Genomic DNA, 15,016 nt, shown 5'->3' on the forward strand with positions numbered 1-15,016 from the left:
GTGTAGATTTCACAACTGCCTGAATCAGGCCTGAGTCCTCAAGCTTTGCACTTTTATGTACCCAAATAATGGGAGCGAGAAATCAGCCCAGCCTCCCCAGCAGTAGGGCTGACAGATATATATTTTTTATTAGTAGACATCTATGAAATAGTCAATTATATGAAGAACTGACGGGTGATGGGAAGGAAGCAGACAGGGCCCACACAAACCCCACCATCCAACAGCAGAGCATCTCAGACACCTTCCCCATAATCTTCAGACAAAGCAGGGAACACTTCCAAGCACCAGGGGAAACCTGAAATTGCAAGGGACGGAGGAAAGCCAGAGGCTAGACACCCGCTTTTCCAATTGCAGCAACGCATGCTCCTAGTCCTCAGCGAGGCCGCCTCCAGACGGTGCTCAGCACAGAGTGTGTGGTTCTTGCAGACCAGATAGATATATGCTCAGAGGAGCAAATCCATTCCAAGCTGAACCAACACAACCACCTCCTTCTGCGTTTCAATGTGAGAGGCCTGGATCTTGTGCCAAGAGATTCATCACTTCCAGGCAGTTAGCAGGATAAGAACCAAGGCTGCCGGCGGAGAGGAGCACTTTGGGGCAGGAGTCCCACAAGCCGAGGAAAGACGAAGACCCCTCTGCCTTTCTCAGGAGACATGGCCGAGAAGCTTGGCTGCGGCAGTGTGGGCACTGGAGATGCAGTCGTTGACCGAGACGCCCTCGTAGGAAGCCCCAACCAGGCTGAGAGGCAGCTTGTGCTGCTCCAGGTAAGCCGCTGCACTCTCTATAGGACAGAGCAAAGGGTTAGCAAGGAACATATGTCACTGCCTTCTTATACTGAGTCAGGCCATTGGTCCATCTAGCTCAGTACTGCCTGCGCTGACTGGCAGCGGTTGTCCAGGGTTCCAGGGGGGAGCCTCTGCCAGCTGATTTCCTGCAGCCATCCCTTCCGCTGAGTTACCACCTCCCGCATTCTGGTCCCCATCATTCAACTGTTCTGGGAGAAGTCGAGAGAGCCACACAAACAGACCAGAAAGCGAACAGTGTCGCAGCGCCCTCACAGCTTGCCAGAAATATCCTTCTTATGGAAAAAGGCTCTAGCCTTTCAATTTGCAGCACCTGTGGCAAAAATATGTGTGTTGTCAGAAGGATGCATCCTGGGCCAGACACCACACGCACTGTGCTCCTTTGGTTTGGTCAGCTGTAGCTGGAGTACAACATGGCAAGAAGAAAGAGCTGGGCTGCGGCCCACCTGGGGGTCCCAACCCCCTGGCTGAAGACCTGCGCTTCTATATACATAGAAATGTAAGGTGTTGCTGCGCTGGGCTTTTTGTGTGTCTTCTCTCTCTCTCTCTCTCTCTCTCGGGAAAAACACTAGAAATAAGTCAAAAATTAAATCGTTATAACAAAAGAAAGAAAAAAATGCTATGCAAAAACCACTTAGAAATTTTTCTTCTTTCTGGCGCCATCTGGTGTTGCATTTTTATAATGAATTCAAAACATTATTTTTTTATTAATGTAGCTGAGGCCTAACTCTCACTCTCTCTCTCTCTCTCTCTCTCTCTCTCTCTCTCTCTCACACACACACACACACACACACACACACACACACATATTGGAAGGCTGCATAACATGAAAATAGCTGAATTAAATTGTCTTGATAGTTAAAAAAGAAAGGCCTACCTATGTGTTTCCAGTGGCCGAGAGTATACTGAGGAATGCAGGCCTGCAGAGACAGGAAGGGGCAAAGGGGTTTGCAGGTGGTCTTGAGCAACTCAAAATGTTTTCAAACAAATTGGAGTTATATATATAAAAAGAGATCCTGTACCCCTTTCTCTTCTCCCCTTCAATACCCCTCCCCGACTCTTTTTCTCTCTGCCACCCAATGCAGCGCCCTCTCTGCTTCTTCCACACACAAGACACAGAAATTGAGGCTTGGACAGCAAAGAGCTGGGTTCAAATCCCCACAGCCTCCTCAAGCCACCAATTCTCCATCTGTACCATGGGAACAGCCAGCACAGTGGCTGTGTCATCACAAAAGCAACATAGACGGTGAATCACAGCACCATAGGTCTTAACCTCCGCCCAATTCTGCATTTTTAAAGCTCTCCATTTGTGTCATGCTGTACACCATCTTGGCAATCTTTACATTCACCACCAGAAAAGTGAATGTTACCTTATTGTTGGTTTTCATTATTAAAAAAAAGTTTTAAATAGTTGCTTTTAACTTTTTTAAAAACACACACACACTGATAATTTCATTTTCATTCTGCTTGTCAATCACTTTGAGGGCTTCTTCTTTGCAAGCAGGGCCTGTAAGACAGAGCTATTCCACCTGAACATTAATTTGAATTCAGCCTGATCTTTCATTTCCCTTCCCTCCCCCTCCTCTTTTATGAAGATCACCCGCTCTGTGACCCCACAGCTAATTCTCCCCTGGCCTCCTCGCTGGCCCAAGTAGGACCAATTCAGCCAGCTAGCCCTGGGGATTATCTAATTGATTTTTGAATTCTATTGTTATTCATGTTTTTATACTGTATTTTATACTGCTTTTATAATTAAGTGTTTTAAAATTGTTATTAGCCGCCCTGAGCCCGGTTTTTGAACCAGGAATGGTGGGGTATAAATAAAATTTATTTTTATTATTATTTATTATACGTTTTGTGAAATAAAGGAAATCAATATAATCATCATAAATCAGTTCACTTTTCTCAGCTGGCTAGAGAATGGTGCTGAAAATGTCAAGGTTGCAGGTTTGATGCCTGAATGGGACAGCTGCGTATTCCTGCATTCCAGGGGGTTGGACTAGATGACCCTCAGGGTCCCCTTCCAGCTCTGTGATTCTTGAACTTAATGGGAGCTGTGCATCCAGCTGGGACACAGAAGGAGGTTTGTGGAATTAAGACTGACGCTCTTCCCCACCCCCATCTCTCTCTCTCTCTCTCTCTCTCTCTCTCTCTCTCTCTCTCTCTCTGCTCCAGGGTCTGTACCTTCTGCACCTTGACAATGCTGCGGGAGGGCTCGGCTGAGACCCCCAGGTGCTCCTTAACAGCTGCCTTGGCCCGGCTCAGCAGCACAGCGTGGGGGACGGTGTCCGGATCTCCGAGCCCCGATGTAAACCACGCACCACCCAGCATCACCTGGGCAAAAGGAGCGGAATGTTAAAAAGCTTGCTTCCCATCCTGAAAGCTGCATGGCCTTCTGGGACCCGTGGCTCGTTGGCACAGCACCCATTTTGAACTAGAACTCCCAGCCGATCTGAGGCTGATGGAAGCCGGAGTGTCCAAAAGGGCTGGGCTGAGGGAAGCTGGGCGGTGGTTTAGTGGCCAGGGTGGGTCAATTTCTGCAGGACAGTTCCCACTTCCAGCATCCTAGAGCTCCCCCCCCCCCCTGATGAGCACAATTACAGGGGCAACACGGAGCCTAAGGAGGAGGAAGCTGCCAAGCAGTGCCACCCCCTGGACTGCTTGTAAGACAGCCAGGAAATAGGGGCTGGCTTAGAGCCAGCTGAGGTTAGTGGGGGAGTGCCCCATCTGCCCTAATGGAGGAGCCTCTAGGGGCACCAGGTTGACGAAGCCTGCATTAAGTCATATTTAGAACATGATCCTATAGTGGGGGTGGGAGGTTAGCCCCTCACCTCCCACCGGCTCTTACTGTCAGGCGCATGCAAGGACCGCTGGATCCATCCTGCCCAGGGAAGGCGACAGAATCGTAGACGATGCCCAGCAACGAGCTGTCCTCGAAGGAGGGTACCAAGTGCCCAAATCCCTGGAAGAAAGAGATTGGCAGAAAATACACACAAAGTGTAGGTTTCTTTATTTTTACTTCAACTCTGCCCTAAAGGTTCTGGGAATGCAAACGAAACCCATTCAAACAAACACACACAGTATTTAAACCTATTCCTAATGGTTGGGGCCACTCTGAAGAAGGCCCTGCCTGGGGTTCCCAGCCAATCTCACAGATCAAGGGGCAGGTTGGAACATGGCTGGGCACACCCCCTTGAGAAAATAGGGGGAGGGCTCATCATGGCCTTTTGCAAGGACCACTGACTCTAGCTGAAGTTAACATTACAAAAATGTACACTCCAGAGCTCTCAAAATTTAAGGCTTAAGCCCCAGCCCTTGTCACATCACTCCATTTCTCTGTGGACGTATAGAAATCTTTCCCGTGACAGCGCCAGGCAACTTTACCTGTTGAATTTCTAGCTGGGAAGGTGTCCCCACCCCCTCCTCCAACCGCTACATCTTCCTGTGGGCATGTGGAGATTTTTGCCACATTCCCCTTTTCTTTGGTTTCAAAGCTGTTGCGCTCTGTGACAGGTAGAAATTCACCTGGTAAAGCTTCCCAGTTCCCAAAGCAATAGATCTCACTATGGGCATGTACGGATTTTCTCCTGTGTGACACAACAGGGGGGGAAACCCTGAGAGAAACGAGAGACATTATCCCTGCCTGCATTGCAATGGGAACTGAGAAGCTTCGCGTTTTGAGCAGGGGGCATCGAAAAAGCCTCTTACCGTGACGGGGAGATGCACATCTCTGTACTGTAGGTTCACCACCCCCACAGAAACAGCCCGGATGGCCAGTAGCTCTCGGGCAAGCGGTTCGGCCCAGCCGGGGAGCGACTCAGCAAGCGCTGGAGAGAGACAAGAGGCAGGTTGAGTCTATTCAAGGTTGCCTAGGATGAAATGGGGTCCTTAGGCTCCACAGTCCCTGTTCCTGGACAGAGGATTCTCCTACCTTGGGCAGGCAAAGCGCTGATGATGTGATCTGCCTCCACAACGCCGTCCTCAAGCGCTATCTAAGGGAGAAAAGCAGAGCCGGCATCAATCAACGCTGCGCCAGCCGCAGAAGGGTCTCTAACACAAGTGCAGTGATTTACCAGATGGTGCTATACTCAATATGCCAGCAAGTTTGGAAAACTCAGCAGTGGCCAGAGGACTGGAGAAGATCAGTCTACATCCCAATCCCAAAGAAGGGCAGTGCCAAAGAAGGCTCCAACTACCGCACAATTGCACTCATTTCACACGCTAGCAAGGTTATGCTTAAAATGTTACAAGGAAGGCTCAAGCAGTATGTGGACTGAGAACTCCCAGAAGCGCAAGCTGGATTTAAAAGAGGCAGAGGAACCAGAGACCAAATTGCAAACATGCGCTGGATTATGGAGAAAGCTAGAGAGTTCCAGAAAGACATCTACTTCTGCTTCATTGACTATGCAAAAGCCTTTGACTGTGTCGACCACAGCAAACTATGGCAAGTTCTTAAAGAAATGGGAGTGAAGAGTCGGACACGACTAAATGACTAAACAACAACAGCCAGGGCCCTCTAGCTGAAGTCCAGCGCTCCTACCACCACCAAAAATGACCACTCAGAAAACTCTGGGTGATGTTCCCAAAATTAGCCTTGGCACCAAGCCCAGTGCTGGTTACTGCAGTACCCAACACGCTGGACTAGAACCTGGGAGACCGGGGTTCGAATCCCCACTTGGTCACGAAGATCACTGGGTGAACTTGGGCCAACCATTCTCTCTCAGCCTGACCTACCTCACAGGGTTGTTGTGAGGTTAAAATGGAGAAGGGGAGGGCCATGCCTGCCCCCCCCCCGTGAGCTCCTTGGTGGAAGTGGCGAGATAAAATGCAATAATAAAAAAGTAGGTTGACTCTTGAGTATGCTTCAGTGGGACACAACTCAATTTATAGTCAGGGGCAGCCGGCTAAGGCCTACACATGGTTACAGGTGCTTCCGCAAGGAAATGGCGGCTTGTTTCTTCATATCACTTCGATTTATTATCGTTCATCATCCCACTTCAGTCCCACCTTTTTTCCCAGACTCTCAAAGTGGAGCATGTGGATCTCGCCCTCCTCATACAACAACCCTATGAGGTAGGTTATTTTATTTATTTATTTATTTATTTATTTATTTATTTATTTATTCATTCATTCATTCATTCATTCATTCATTCCCCAGCCACTCTGGGCAGCTTCCAACAAAGTATTAAAATACAATAGTCTATTAAACATTAAAAGCTTCCCTAAACAGGGCTGCCTTCAGAGGTCTTCTAAAAGTCAGATAGTTGTTTATTTCCTTGACATCTAATGGACGGGTGCCACTACCGAGAAGGCCCTCTGCCTGCTTCCCTGTAACTTGGCTTCTCGCAGCGGGAGAACCGCCAGAAGGCCCTCAGCACTGGACCTCAGTGTCTGGCAGGTTAAGCTGAGAGATAGTGACTGGGCCCAGGGTCGCCCACAGTGACCTTCATGGCTGAGAAAGGGATTTGAACCCACATCTCCCAGGTCTTTGAGCCCAACACTTTAACCACTTGACCTGAACAGGCCTCTGCAGAAATATCGCAAGAGGTGTGAATGGGGCAAAATTCCTCCAGAGCAGCTGAAGGGAGATTCCTAGAGAGGAAGCTACCTTATGCTCCTTTCTCACTCCCTAGTGGCCCTTTTCTTACCTTCCAGGAGCCGGATGCCACCCTCTCCAGCCGCTTCACAGGGGCGCCACAGTGAATCTCCACCCCACGCTGCTTCACAAAGCCCTCCAAGGCTTCGGGGAGAGTCTGCATGCCGCCATGCAGCGACCACTGGCTCCATCGCTCGTCCTGGGCTCTGCGGATCAGAGGAGAATCCACAGGGGGGCCTTTCCCTGAAAGATAAGGAAGTTTGATATCAGGAAGTTTGATATCAGAAACTTCTCTATGCGTCCTTCCCTTCTGAAATTGCAAAACATGCAATCCAAAAGCCGCCTCCTTTTTCTCCAGCTCCCCTTGGCACCTCACCTCTGCCAAGGGCCATGCCCAAGATGACAGAACGGTGACTCCGCTCGGCCTGGAACAAGGCCGGGAAGCAGGAGCGCACGCTGAGGGTCCGGCAGTCTCCGGCAAACACCCCCCGGCAGAGGCTGTCGATGACGATATCGGCCAGCTGTGGAGATCAAGGACGTAACACTCAAGGCAAGAAAGCGGAAAACCGCCCCAATGTTGGGTGAGGCACTTTTTAAAATCAAGAGTGGAGAATTTCAGGCCCTGGGGCAAAATGTGGCCCCTTAAGCCTTCCTATCTGGCCCTTTGGAATCTTCCACAGGCCAAATCTCTCTCACTGGTCCTTGGGTGTTTTTGCCTGGCTGGAATGTGTCTTCGACCTTGGATCAGGCCTATTACTTGCCTGGATGGAGGATAATAATAATAATAATAATAATAATAATAATAATAATAATAGGGACACGGGTGGTGCTGTGGATTAAACCACAGAGCATAGGACTTGCTGATTAGAAGGTCGGCGGTTCGAATCCCCGCAACGGGGTGAGCTCCCGTTGCTCAGTCCCTGCTCCAGCAGTTCGAAAGCACGTCAAAGTGCAAGTAGATAAATAGGTACCGCTCTGGCAGGAAGGTAAACGGCGTTTCCGTGCCCTGCTCTGGTTCGCCAGAAGCGGCTTAGTCATGCTGGCCACATGACCCGGAAGCTGTACGCCGGCTCCCTCGGCCAATAAAGCGAGATGAGTGCTGCAACCCCAGAGTCGGCCACGGCTGGACCTAATGGTCAGGGGCCCCTTAATAATAATAATACCCCACCCATTGGGGCAGCTTCCAAAACATATAAAAACATAATGAAACAGCAAACATTAAAAACTGATACAGGATGGAGAGGGGCGAATGAGTGTTATGTACAAACTAGTTCTCTGTGCAACGGTAAAATTCACATTCTCTGCTCTGCTCACTTTTGCCTCTGACTCATGTGGCTTCTGGAAGGTTCTCCTGAAGCGAATGCGGCCCTTCGCCTGAAGGGCGGTGGGAGACGGGGAAAGTACCCTGCCCTTGTTTTAAGCAGACAGTAGCCCTGTTCTTTTACGGACAGGATATCTTTGAGAACATCTTACCCTGAGCCTGATGGGAGGCTTTGTGTGAGAGAAACAGGCAGGGCAGGGAGAGGCGTGGGACCCACCCTTCTCTCGGGCCCTGTGTGGAGCTGATAAGACAGACGGCCCCCGCCCCACCCTTGGTCCGCTTCTCCTTTCCCCCCCCTGCCCTGTGCCAGCCAAAACAAAACGCCCCACCATAAGAAAACCTTCCTGGCTCACTCCCCCAAATGAGCGCTGCCACATTTCCCCTCTGGGCACGTACCTCCTGGCCAAAGCGACGCCTCACGAAGGCGTGGATGGTCTCGTCCGTTTCGGAGCCGCGGGGGGACAGGATCTCTTTCAGGCCACTCCAGACCAGAGGGCGGGTGAAAGGAGGAACAGTTCGCACGACGCCACTGGAAATCGCCACCCACAAAACACAGTGGACAAAGTATCACCTTCCGGGCTCAGATAGGAAGGACGGGTTGATCTCAGGGCTCCCGGGAGCCATCCCCAGGGTTTCTGGAAAGTACCTGATACTCGAAGGGAGTTTATGCAGGGCTCCACGGACATAGAGGAAGCGGTTCTTGGCTGCTGGGTGGTCACCAGGGACAGGAAGGACATCTGCGTCAAGTCCGAGTTCAGAGACCTAGAAAGGAATCGCAACCCTCTTAACCCCAGTGCAGATGCTCAACTTCAAAATAGTGTATTACAGTGGTACCTCGGGTTACAGACGCTTCAGGTTACAGACTCCGCTAACCCAGAAATAGTACCTCGGGTTAAGAACTTTACCTCAGGATGAGAACAGAAATCGCTTGGAGGCAGCGGGAGGCCCCAATGGCTAAAGTGGTACCTCAGGTTAAGAATAGACCTCCAGAACGAATTGAGTTCTTAACCCGAGGTACCACTGTATAGCAAACATGATTGCTTCTGGGGGCTGTTTCACTCCCCGAGCAATGCGGATCTGAAATGATTTACAGTGGTACCTCACGTTAAGTACTTAATTCGCTCCAGAGGTCTGTTCTTAACCTGAAATTGTTCTTAACCTGAGGTACCACTTTAGCTAATGGGGCCTCCCGCTGCCGCCGCGCAATTTCTGTTCTCATCCTGAAGCAAAGTTCTTAACCCGAGGTACAGAGTCTGTAACCTGAAGCCTATGTAACCCGAGGTACCACTGTACAGTCTGTGGGGCTTAGAAAGTCGACGCTGAAGTTTCTAAAGATAAAACAATGTGTGATCATTTGTAGATGATGATGGATGGATAACAGCAGCCAGTGCCACCCAGATCAGGAGCTGCTTTTGGGTAGTGTCATCGCTGTGTAGCAGAGCATCCACTCCCAGGTTCAAACCCCAGTGGCCTCGCAATTCCCACCATGCTTGCTGGGGGCTGATGGGAAGTGTAGTTCAGCAGCATCTGGAAAGCCAAAGGGTTCTGGCACCTGACCTACGGCTTGAGGCAAACCAATTCTGTTTTGAGAACTGGCAAGCAGGTCCTTCTCTTGCTAATTCTCAAAATGGAAGAGAATTCAAGAGAAGGATTAAGAGGAGATTAAAGAAGAATGAAGTGGCTGCATGGGGAAGTAATGGACATATGTTTGTAACAGGACTGGGAAACCTGATTATTATTATTTTTAAAAGCAATTGTATGAAATTAAAGTAATTCAGACTGATTTGTAATAATTTGGAAAACCAGTAATAAGACAGAATTGGCCAGCAGGTGATTTCAGAAGTAGTCCACTAGGTTTAAGTATCATCTGTCTCTGGGTGAAGTGGCCATGTTTCCAGGGACAGGCTAGCACAGCTGGGAGGATCTTGCCAGGGATATATCATAGAATTGTGGAGTCGAAGGGGACCCTGAGGGTCATCTAGTCCAACCCTGCAATGCAGGAATCTTTTGCCCAATGTGGAGCTCGAACCCATGGCCCTGAAATAAAGTCTCTCATGCTCTACCAACTGAGCTATCAAGGGCCTCAACTTATCAATTTATTTTATTTCATGTAACTGATATACTGTGTGATTGTAAAGGGCTTCTGATTTACAAAATACATACCATAAGGAGGGTGTTCTTTCCCACGGCCCCAGCAGGGCGGATCCCCCTGGGCCCATGTTCAAAAACCGCCCCGTCTTCTGTACGGGTGGAATGGATCCATCCTCCGAGACGGCTGCTGCTTTCTAAAAGGATTACCTGGACAGAGAAAGGGTGGGGTGTGTGTCAGATATACAGCGCTGAGGCTGTTTAGGGCTTTAAAGGTCCACACCAACACTTCGAATTGTGCTCCGAAACGTACAATGGGGCCTTTCCCCGCTCTGCTCCCCCTGAATCCCCCAAATTGGGTATTGAAAGATACTCCAGAACAGCACCCAGGGGGAGGAGAGTTTGTTAAGGGTACAGTCAAACCTCGGGTTACAGACGCTTCAGGTTGTGTTTTTTTCAGGTTACGGAAGTACCGGAACGGGTTACTTCCAGGTTTCGAGGGTCGCGCATGCACAGAAGCACTAAATTGCGCTTTGCGCATGAGCAGAAGCGCCGAATCACAACCCGTGTGTGCGCAGATGCGCCGCTGCAGGTTGTGAACCCTGCGGGTTGCGAAGGTGCATCCCGCACGGATCACGTTCGCCACCCGAGCGTCCACTGTACTGAGAACTATTAGCACATCCCCAATTCCCCTCACAGAGCTGCAGTTCTGAGTTTAACACTCAGCCCTTCTTCCCAGGGAACTGCAGCTCCGTGAGGGGAACAAGAGTCTCCTAACAACTCTCAGCACTCTTAACAAACGGCAGCTCCCAGAATCCTTTGGGGGGGGGGGAAGCCATGCTTGTCTAAAGCTGTGCCCTTGGTCACCCACACACACACAACTGCCAACTTAAGCAGCCAATGCAGTGCTGTTTCCCTCCGGGCCTTGCCCTCCAGAGAGCAACAGTACCTCACAGACAGTCCCACACTCACCTTGGGTGCCTGGGGGCTTCTGGCGAGGTAGTAGCAGGTTGCAAGGCCGCTCACCCCCCCACCAAGGACAGCCACGGTCCTCTGCATTGGGATTCTAGAGAGAGTCGGGCAAAGGATCCAGTTACGTACAGGGGGGTCACCCACAACACCATGCCCCCCAAATTATTATTTTTACATTTATTATTCCACAACATTCATATACTGCTTGGCTGCAATGAAAACCTCAAAGCGGTTTACATCTCTTCCTCCAAGGAGATCACAGTGGCATCCATATTGACAGCCGTCTTCAGTTCTCACAGCAACGCTGTGAGGTTGGCTGGGCCTAGAGATAACAAGTGGGCTGAAGGTATCCATGCCACCTCCAACACCATACATTTAAAGCACTTGGCTTCCTACAGGAAGTGTAGTTTACCCGTCACAGAGCTATAATTCCCAGCATCCTTAACAAACTACAGTTCCCAGGATTCTTTAAAGGCAAGGCATGGATGTGACCCCAGTCAAACTGGAGAGGGGAACGTGTACACTTCGAGCACCTCTGAGAACAGGTGGGAGGCTTGTGTAATAAATAAATTAGATTTATTTAATATAAATATAATAAAAATAAATATATATATATATGGGTTAACGTGATATTTAGAATACTTATGTGTTTTTAGTTAATTGCTGGTTTTTATTTTTAGGTGTTTTTTAAAAAAACTAATAAACTTTTCGTAAACGCTTTGAGGTTTTCTACAACTAAGTGGTATATAAATTTTATGAAATCAAGAAATTAACTTCACCATGTGCACTTTAATCATAGAGAGGAAATGTTCCACTCTGAAATTGTCATCCCCTCAAAATACCTCCCCAGCCCATATATTTACTTGCAATTGAAAGTTTCCCACCCCCAGATGAGTCTCTGCTGCCACTCCTGGTTGCCATTATTAACACACATGAGAATACATTTTTCAGCCCACACAACGCAGTCTGGAAGCCTTCATGAATGTGGCTTGTTGCACAACCTGAGGTGCTCAGCAAAGTAGCCAACACTTAATGGGGTTGTGACTACACAATATATTTAAAGGACATTTACCCACCCAAAGAATCCTGGGAAATGTAGTATGCCTTCTCACAGAACTACAATTCTCAACACCATTATAAAACTACAGTTCCCATGATTTCTTGGGGGGTGTGTGTGCTTTAAATGGATGGTTTGCATGCAGTCTATATTAAGTGAGTTCAAGTGATCACACAATTCCCTTGTCTGGTCACCCTACCAACCACCCCCTTCAGGGAAGATTGCGCTCTTCCCTCCCCCCATTCACTTTACTACCTTATTTGCACCTAGCCAGCCACACCCACTCCGTGTCCCCTGTAAAGACCAGGGGTCATTTGTCATCACAATGAAAGCCTTCAGTGGCATAGTGGTGAAAGTGTTGGACTATGATCTGGGAGGCCAGGGTTCAAATCTCCCCTCTGCCACAAAATTCACTGTGGGTGACTTCAGTCACCAGCTCTCTCTGCCTTAACTCGCAGGGTTGTTGCGAGGATAACATGGAAACCACACATCAGCTCCTTGGAGGATATAAATGCAGTAATTGATGAGTAAAACTCTTTCCAATTGCCCCAGAACCTCACCAGCAAATATGCCTTCCAACCCGTCATTTGATGACATTTCTCTTCCTGTCTGTAACGTGCACCCCCCTGATATCCTATCCTTGGAACAATTTGCCCAATTTGCCCTCCTGTTATCCCCCCCCCAACCGGTTCTACAACGCAACCCCTAACCCTAGTTCAAGGCCTCCTTTAGTTGCCACCGATATAATTTCTCTCTACCATAATAAACACACACTCCAGACCGACCCACCTCGATTTACAGCGACTGACTCCTCCTACACCAATATGTCCTCTACCCCACTCTCTGACTGCGTTCACACGAACACAAAACACACGTGTACCACCCACCCCTAGTCCTCGGGCGACGTCCGGCCCCCTTACTCTGACGGCTGCACGTTGCATCCACTTCCCTCTTTCTTCCTCTCCTTCTCAACCCCCGCAGCTGAGCTCAGGGCTCCTCCCCTCCGCCCAGGATTGGCTAATAGGGACAATGACGTAAGGGTTCGGAAGGCTGCAAAGGGAGGGGAGGCGGGGCGAGTGGAACGTTCAGCATTCTGTAGCGATTCCTACTTACGCGCACCGCCTGGTGGGCGGGGTCTGGGGCGCTTTTATAAGTGATTGATAGACATCAGAATTTAAAATACTGTACTGAGAGCTACCAGTTCACAAAGGTCCGTATAGTTAAAGCTATGGTTTTCCCAGTAGTGATGTATGGAAGTGAGAGCTGGACCATAAAGAAGGCTGATCGCCGAAGAATTGATGCTTTTGAATTATAGTGGTACCTCGGGTTACATACGCTTCAGGTTACAGACTCTGCTAACCCAGAAATAGTACCTCGGGTTAAGAACTTTGCTTCAGGATGAGAACAGAAATCATGCTCCAGAGGCGCAGCAGCAGGAGGAGGCCCCATTAGCTAAAATGGTGCTTCAGGTTAAGAACAGTTTCAGGTTAAGAACAGACCTCCGGAACAAATTAAGTACTTAACCCAAGATACCACTGTATGGTGCTGGAGGAGACTCTTGAGCAGGGGTAGGCAACCTAAGGCCCATGGGCTGGATGTGGCTCAATCACCTTCTCAATCCGGCCCACAGATGGTCCAGGAATCAGCATGTTTTTACATGAGTAGAATGTGTCCTTTTATTTAAAATGCATCTCTGGGTTATTTTTGGAGCACAGGAATTTGTTCATTCCCCCCAAAAAAATATAGTCCGGCCCACCACATGGTCTGAGGAACAGTGGACCGACCCACGGCTGAAGAAGGTTGCTGACCCCTGCTCTTGAGAGTCCCATGGACTGCAGGAAGATCAAACCTATCCATTCTGAAGGAAATCAGCCCTGAGTGCTCACTGGAAGGACAGATCGTGAAGCTGAGGCTCCAATACTTTGGCCACCTCATGAGAAGAGAAGACTCCCTGGAAAAGACCCTGATGTTGAGAAAGATGGAGGGCACAAGGAGAAGGGGACGACAGAGGACGAGATGGTTGGACAGTGTTCTCCAAGCTACCAACATGAGTTTGACCAAACTGCGGGAGGCAGTGGAAGACAGGAGTGCCTGGCGTGCTCTGGTCCATGGGGTCATAAAACGACTAAACAACAACAACTTAAGTGATTGATAGACACCGGAATTTAAAATGCTCAGAGCTACCCGTCTCTGTGCGACTCAAGAGGAGGTATCAAGGTCAAGGATTCATGAAGTGGCATTAAGCAAAACACACTCCGCCTCAGTGTTCCACATCTGCAAGATGGGCACAACAACAGTCTACTTTACAAAGTTGTTGTAAGGACAGCAGCTAGATAATGCATGGGAAGTGGCTTTGAGTATGGCACGCTGAAGTTTAAATCTCCCAGGGTTGTAGCTAACTAATTGTACTAAGAGTAAACCCACTGAAATGAATTCATCTTTGGGTTTTCCTGGGCAAAGCAACCAACAAAGTTACTTATTATTCATAATAATCTACTGTCCATCAACTAGCATTGGCTATCATAATTTGTGTGCAGCTTTTCCACACCATGAAAAAGACATACCGTATTTTTTGCACCATAACACTCACTTTTTTCCTAAAAAGTAAGGGGAAATGTCTGTGCGTGTTATGGAGGGAATGCCTACGGGTGGCATGCCTACGGATTTTCCTCCTCTAAAAGCTACATGCGTGTTACGGTCGGGTGCATGTTATAGAGCAAAAAATACGGTAATTCACTGTTACAAAATATAACAAAATTTAAACAATAAAAAACAAGTTAACAAAAACAGCTCATTAAGAAATATACAATAAAATTAAGCAATCCCCTTGTAATTCATAAGGTATAATAACAAAATACAAACACAGTCCCAGTAACAGTGAAAATAATGCACTTCAAAATTAAATCTTGACCCCAGCAGAAGCCCCTAAACACCACTGCCATTCTGATAATCTCTAGGATACAATTCTTTCTCTCTCTGTCTCTCTCTCACATACATTTCCTTTGTCTCCTGTGTTAAAGGCAGTTATATTTTAGTTCACAGAAGTCTCAAATAAAGACAAATTACACTCTCAGGGCTAGGGGGAGAAAAACTTTTTATAAACACACCAGAGAATTTTAGAAAGAAAAAGTAACCCAGTGAGAGATGCACACCCCTTCTCTGGGGCTTCCTGCATCCCA

General features: G+C 48.5%; 1 protein-coding gene across 6 annotated transcripts; it reads right to left on the reverse strand.

Moving 5' to 3' along the window:
• Window positions 1–103: 103 nt before the first annotated feature.
• Window positions 104–12,843, reverse strand: PPOX (protoporphyrinogen oxidase). Of its 6 annotated transcripts, XM_083477604.1 has the most exons (14): window positions 12,725–12,814; window positions 12,289–12,334; window positions 10,781–10,874; window positions 9,884–10,018; window positions 8,367–8,482; window positions 8,117–8,249; window positions 6,776–6,920; window positions 6,452–6,642; window positions 4,735–4,795; window positions 4,512–4,630; window positions 3,652–3,765; window positions 2,988–3,137; window positions 1,681–1,723; window positions 104–781 (listed from the first exon to the last, which is right to left on the reverse strand). In XM_083477604.1, the coding sequence occupies exons 3-14, from the start codon at window positions 10,865–10,867 to the stop codon at window positions 645–647; spliced, it is 1,431 nt and encodes a 476-aa protein (XP_083333730.1). In that variant the 5' UTR covers window positions 10,868–10,874; window positions 12,289–12,334; window positions 12,725–12,814; the 3' UTR covers window positions 104–644. The 6 variants fall into 6 exon arrangements, with proteins under 6 accessions (XP_083333730.1, XP_083333727.1, XP_083333726.1 ...); XM_083477601.1 differs by lacking the exon at window positions 12,289–12,334 and having other exon boundaries at window positions 12,725–12,843; XM_083477600.1 differs by lacking the exon at window positions 12,289–12,334 and having other exon boundaries at window positions 12,758–12,835.
• Window positions 12,844–15,016: the final 2,173 nt, after the last annotated feature.

Source organism: Podarcis liolepis (assembly GCF_965112155.1).
Source record: "Podarcis liolepis genome assembly, chromosome: 15".
Classification (NCBI taxonomy): Eukaryota; Metazoa; Chordata; class Lepidosauria; order Squamata; family Lacertidae; genus Podarcis; species Podarcis liolepis.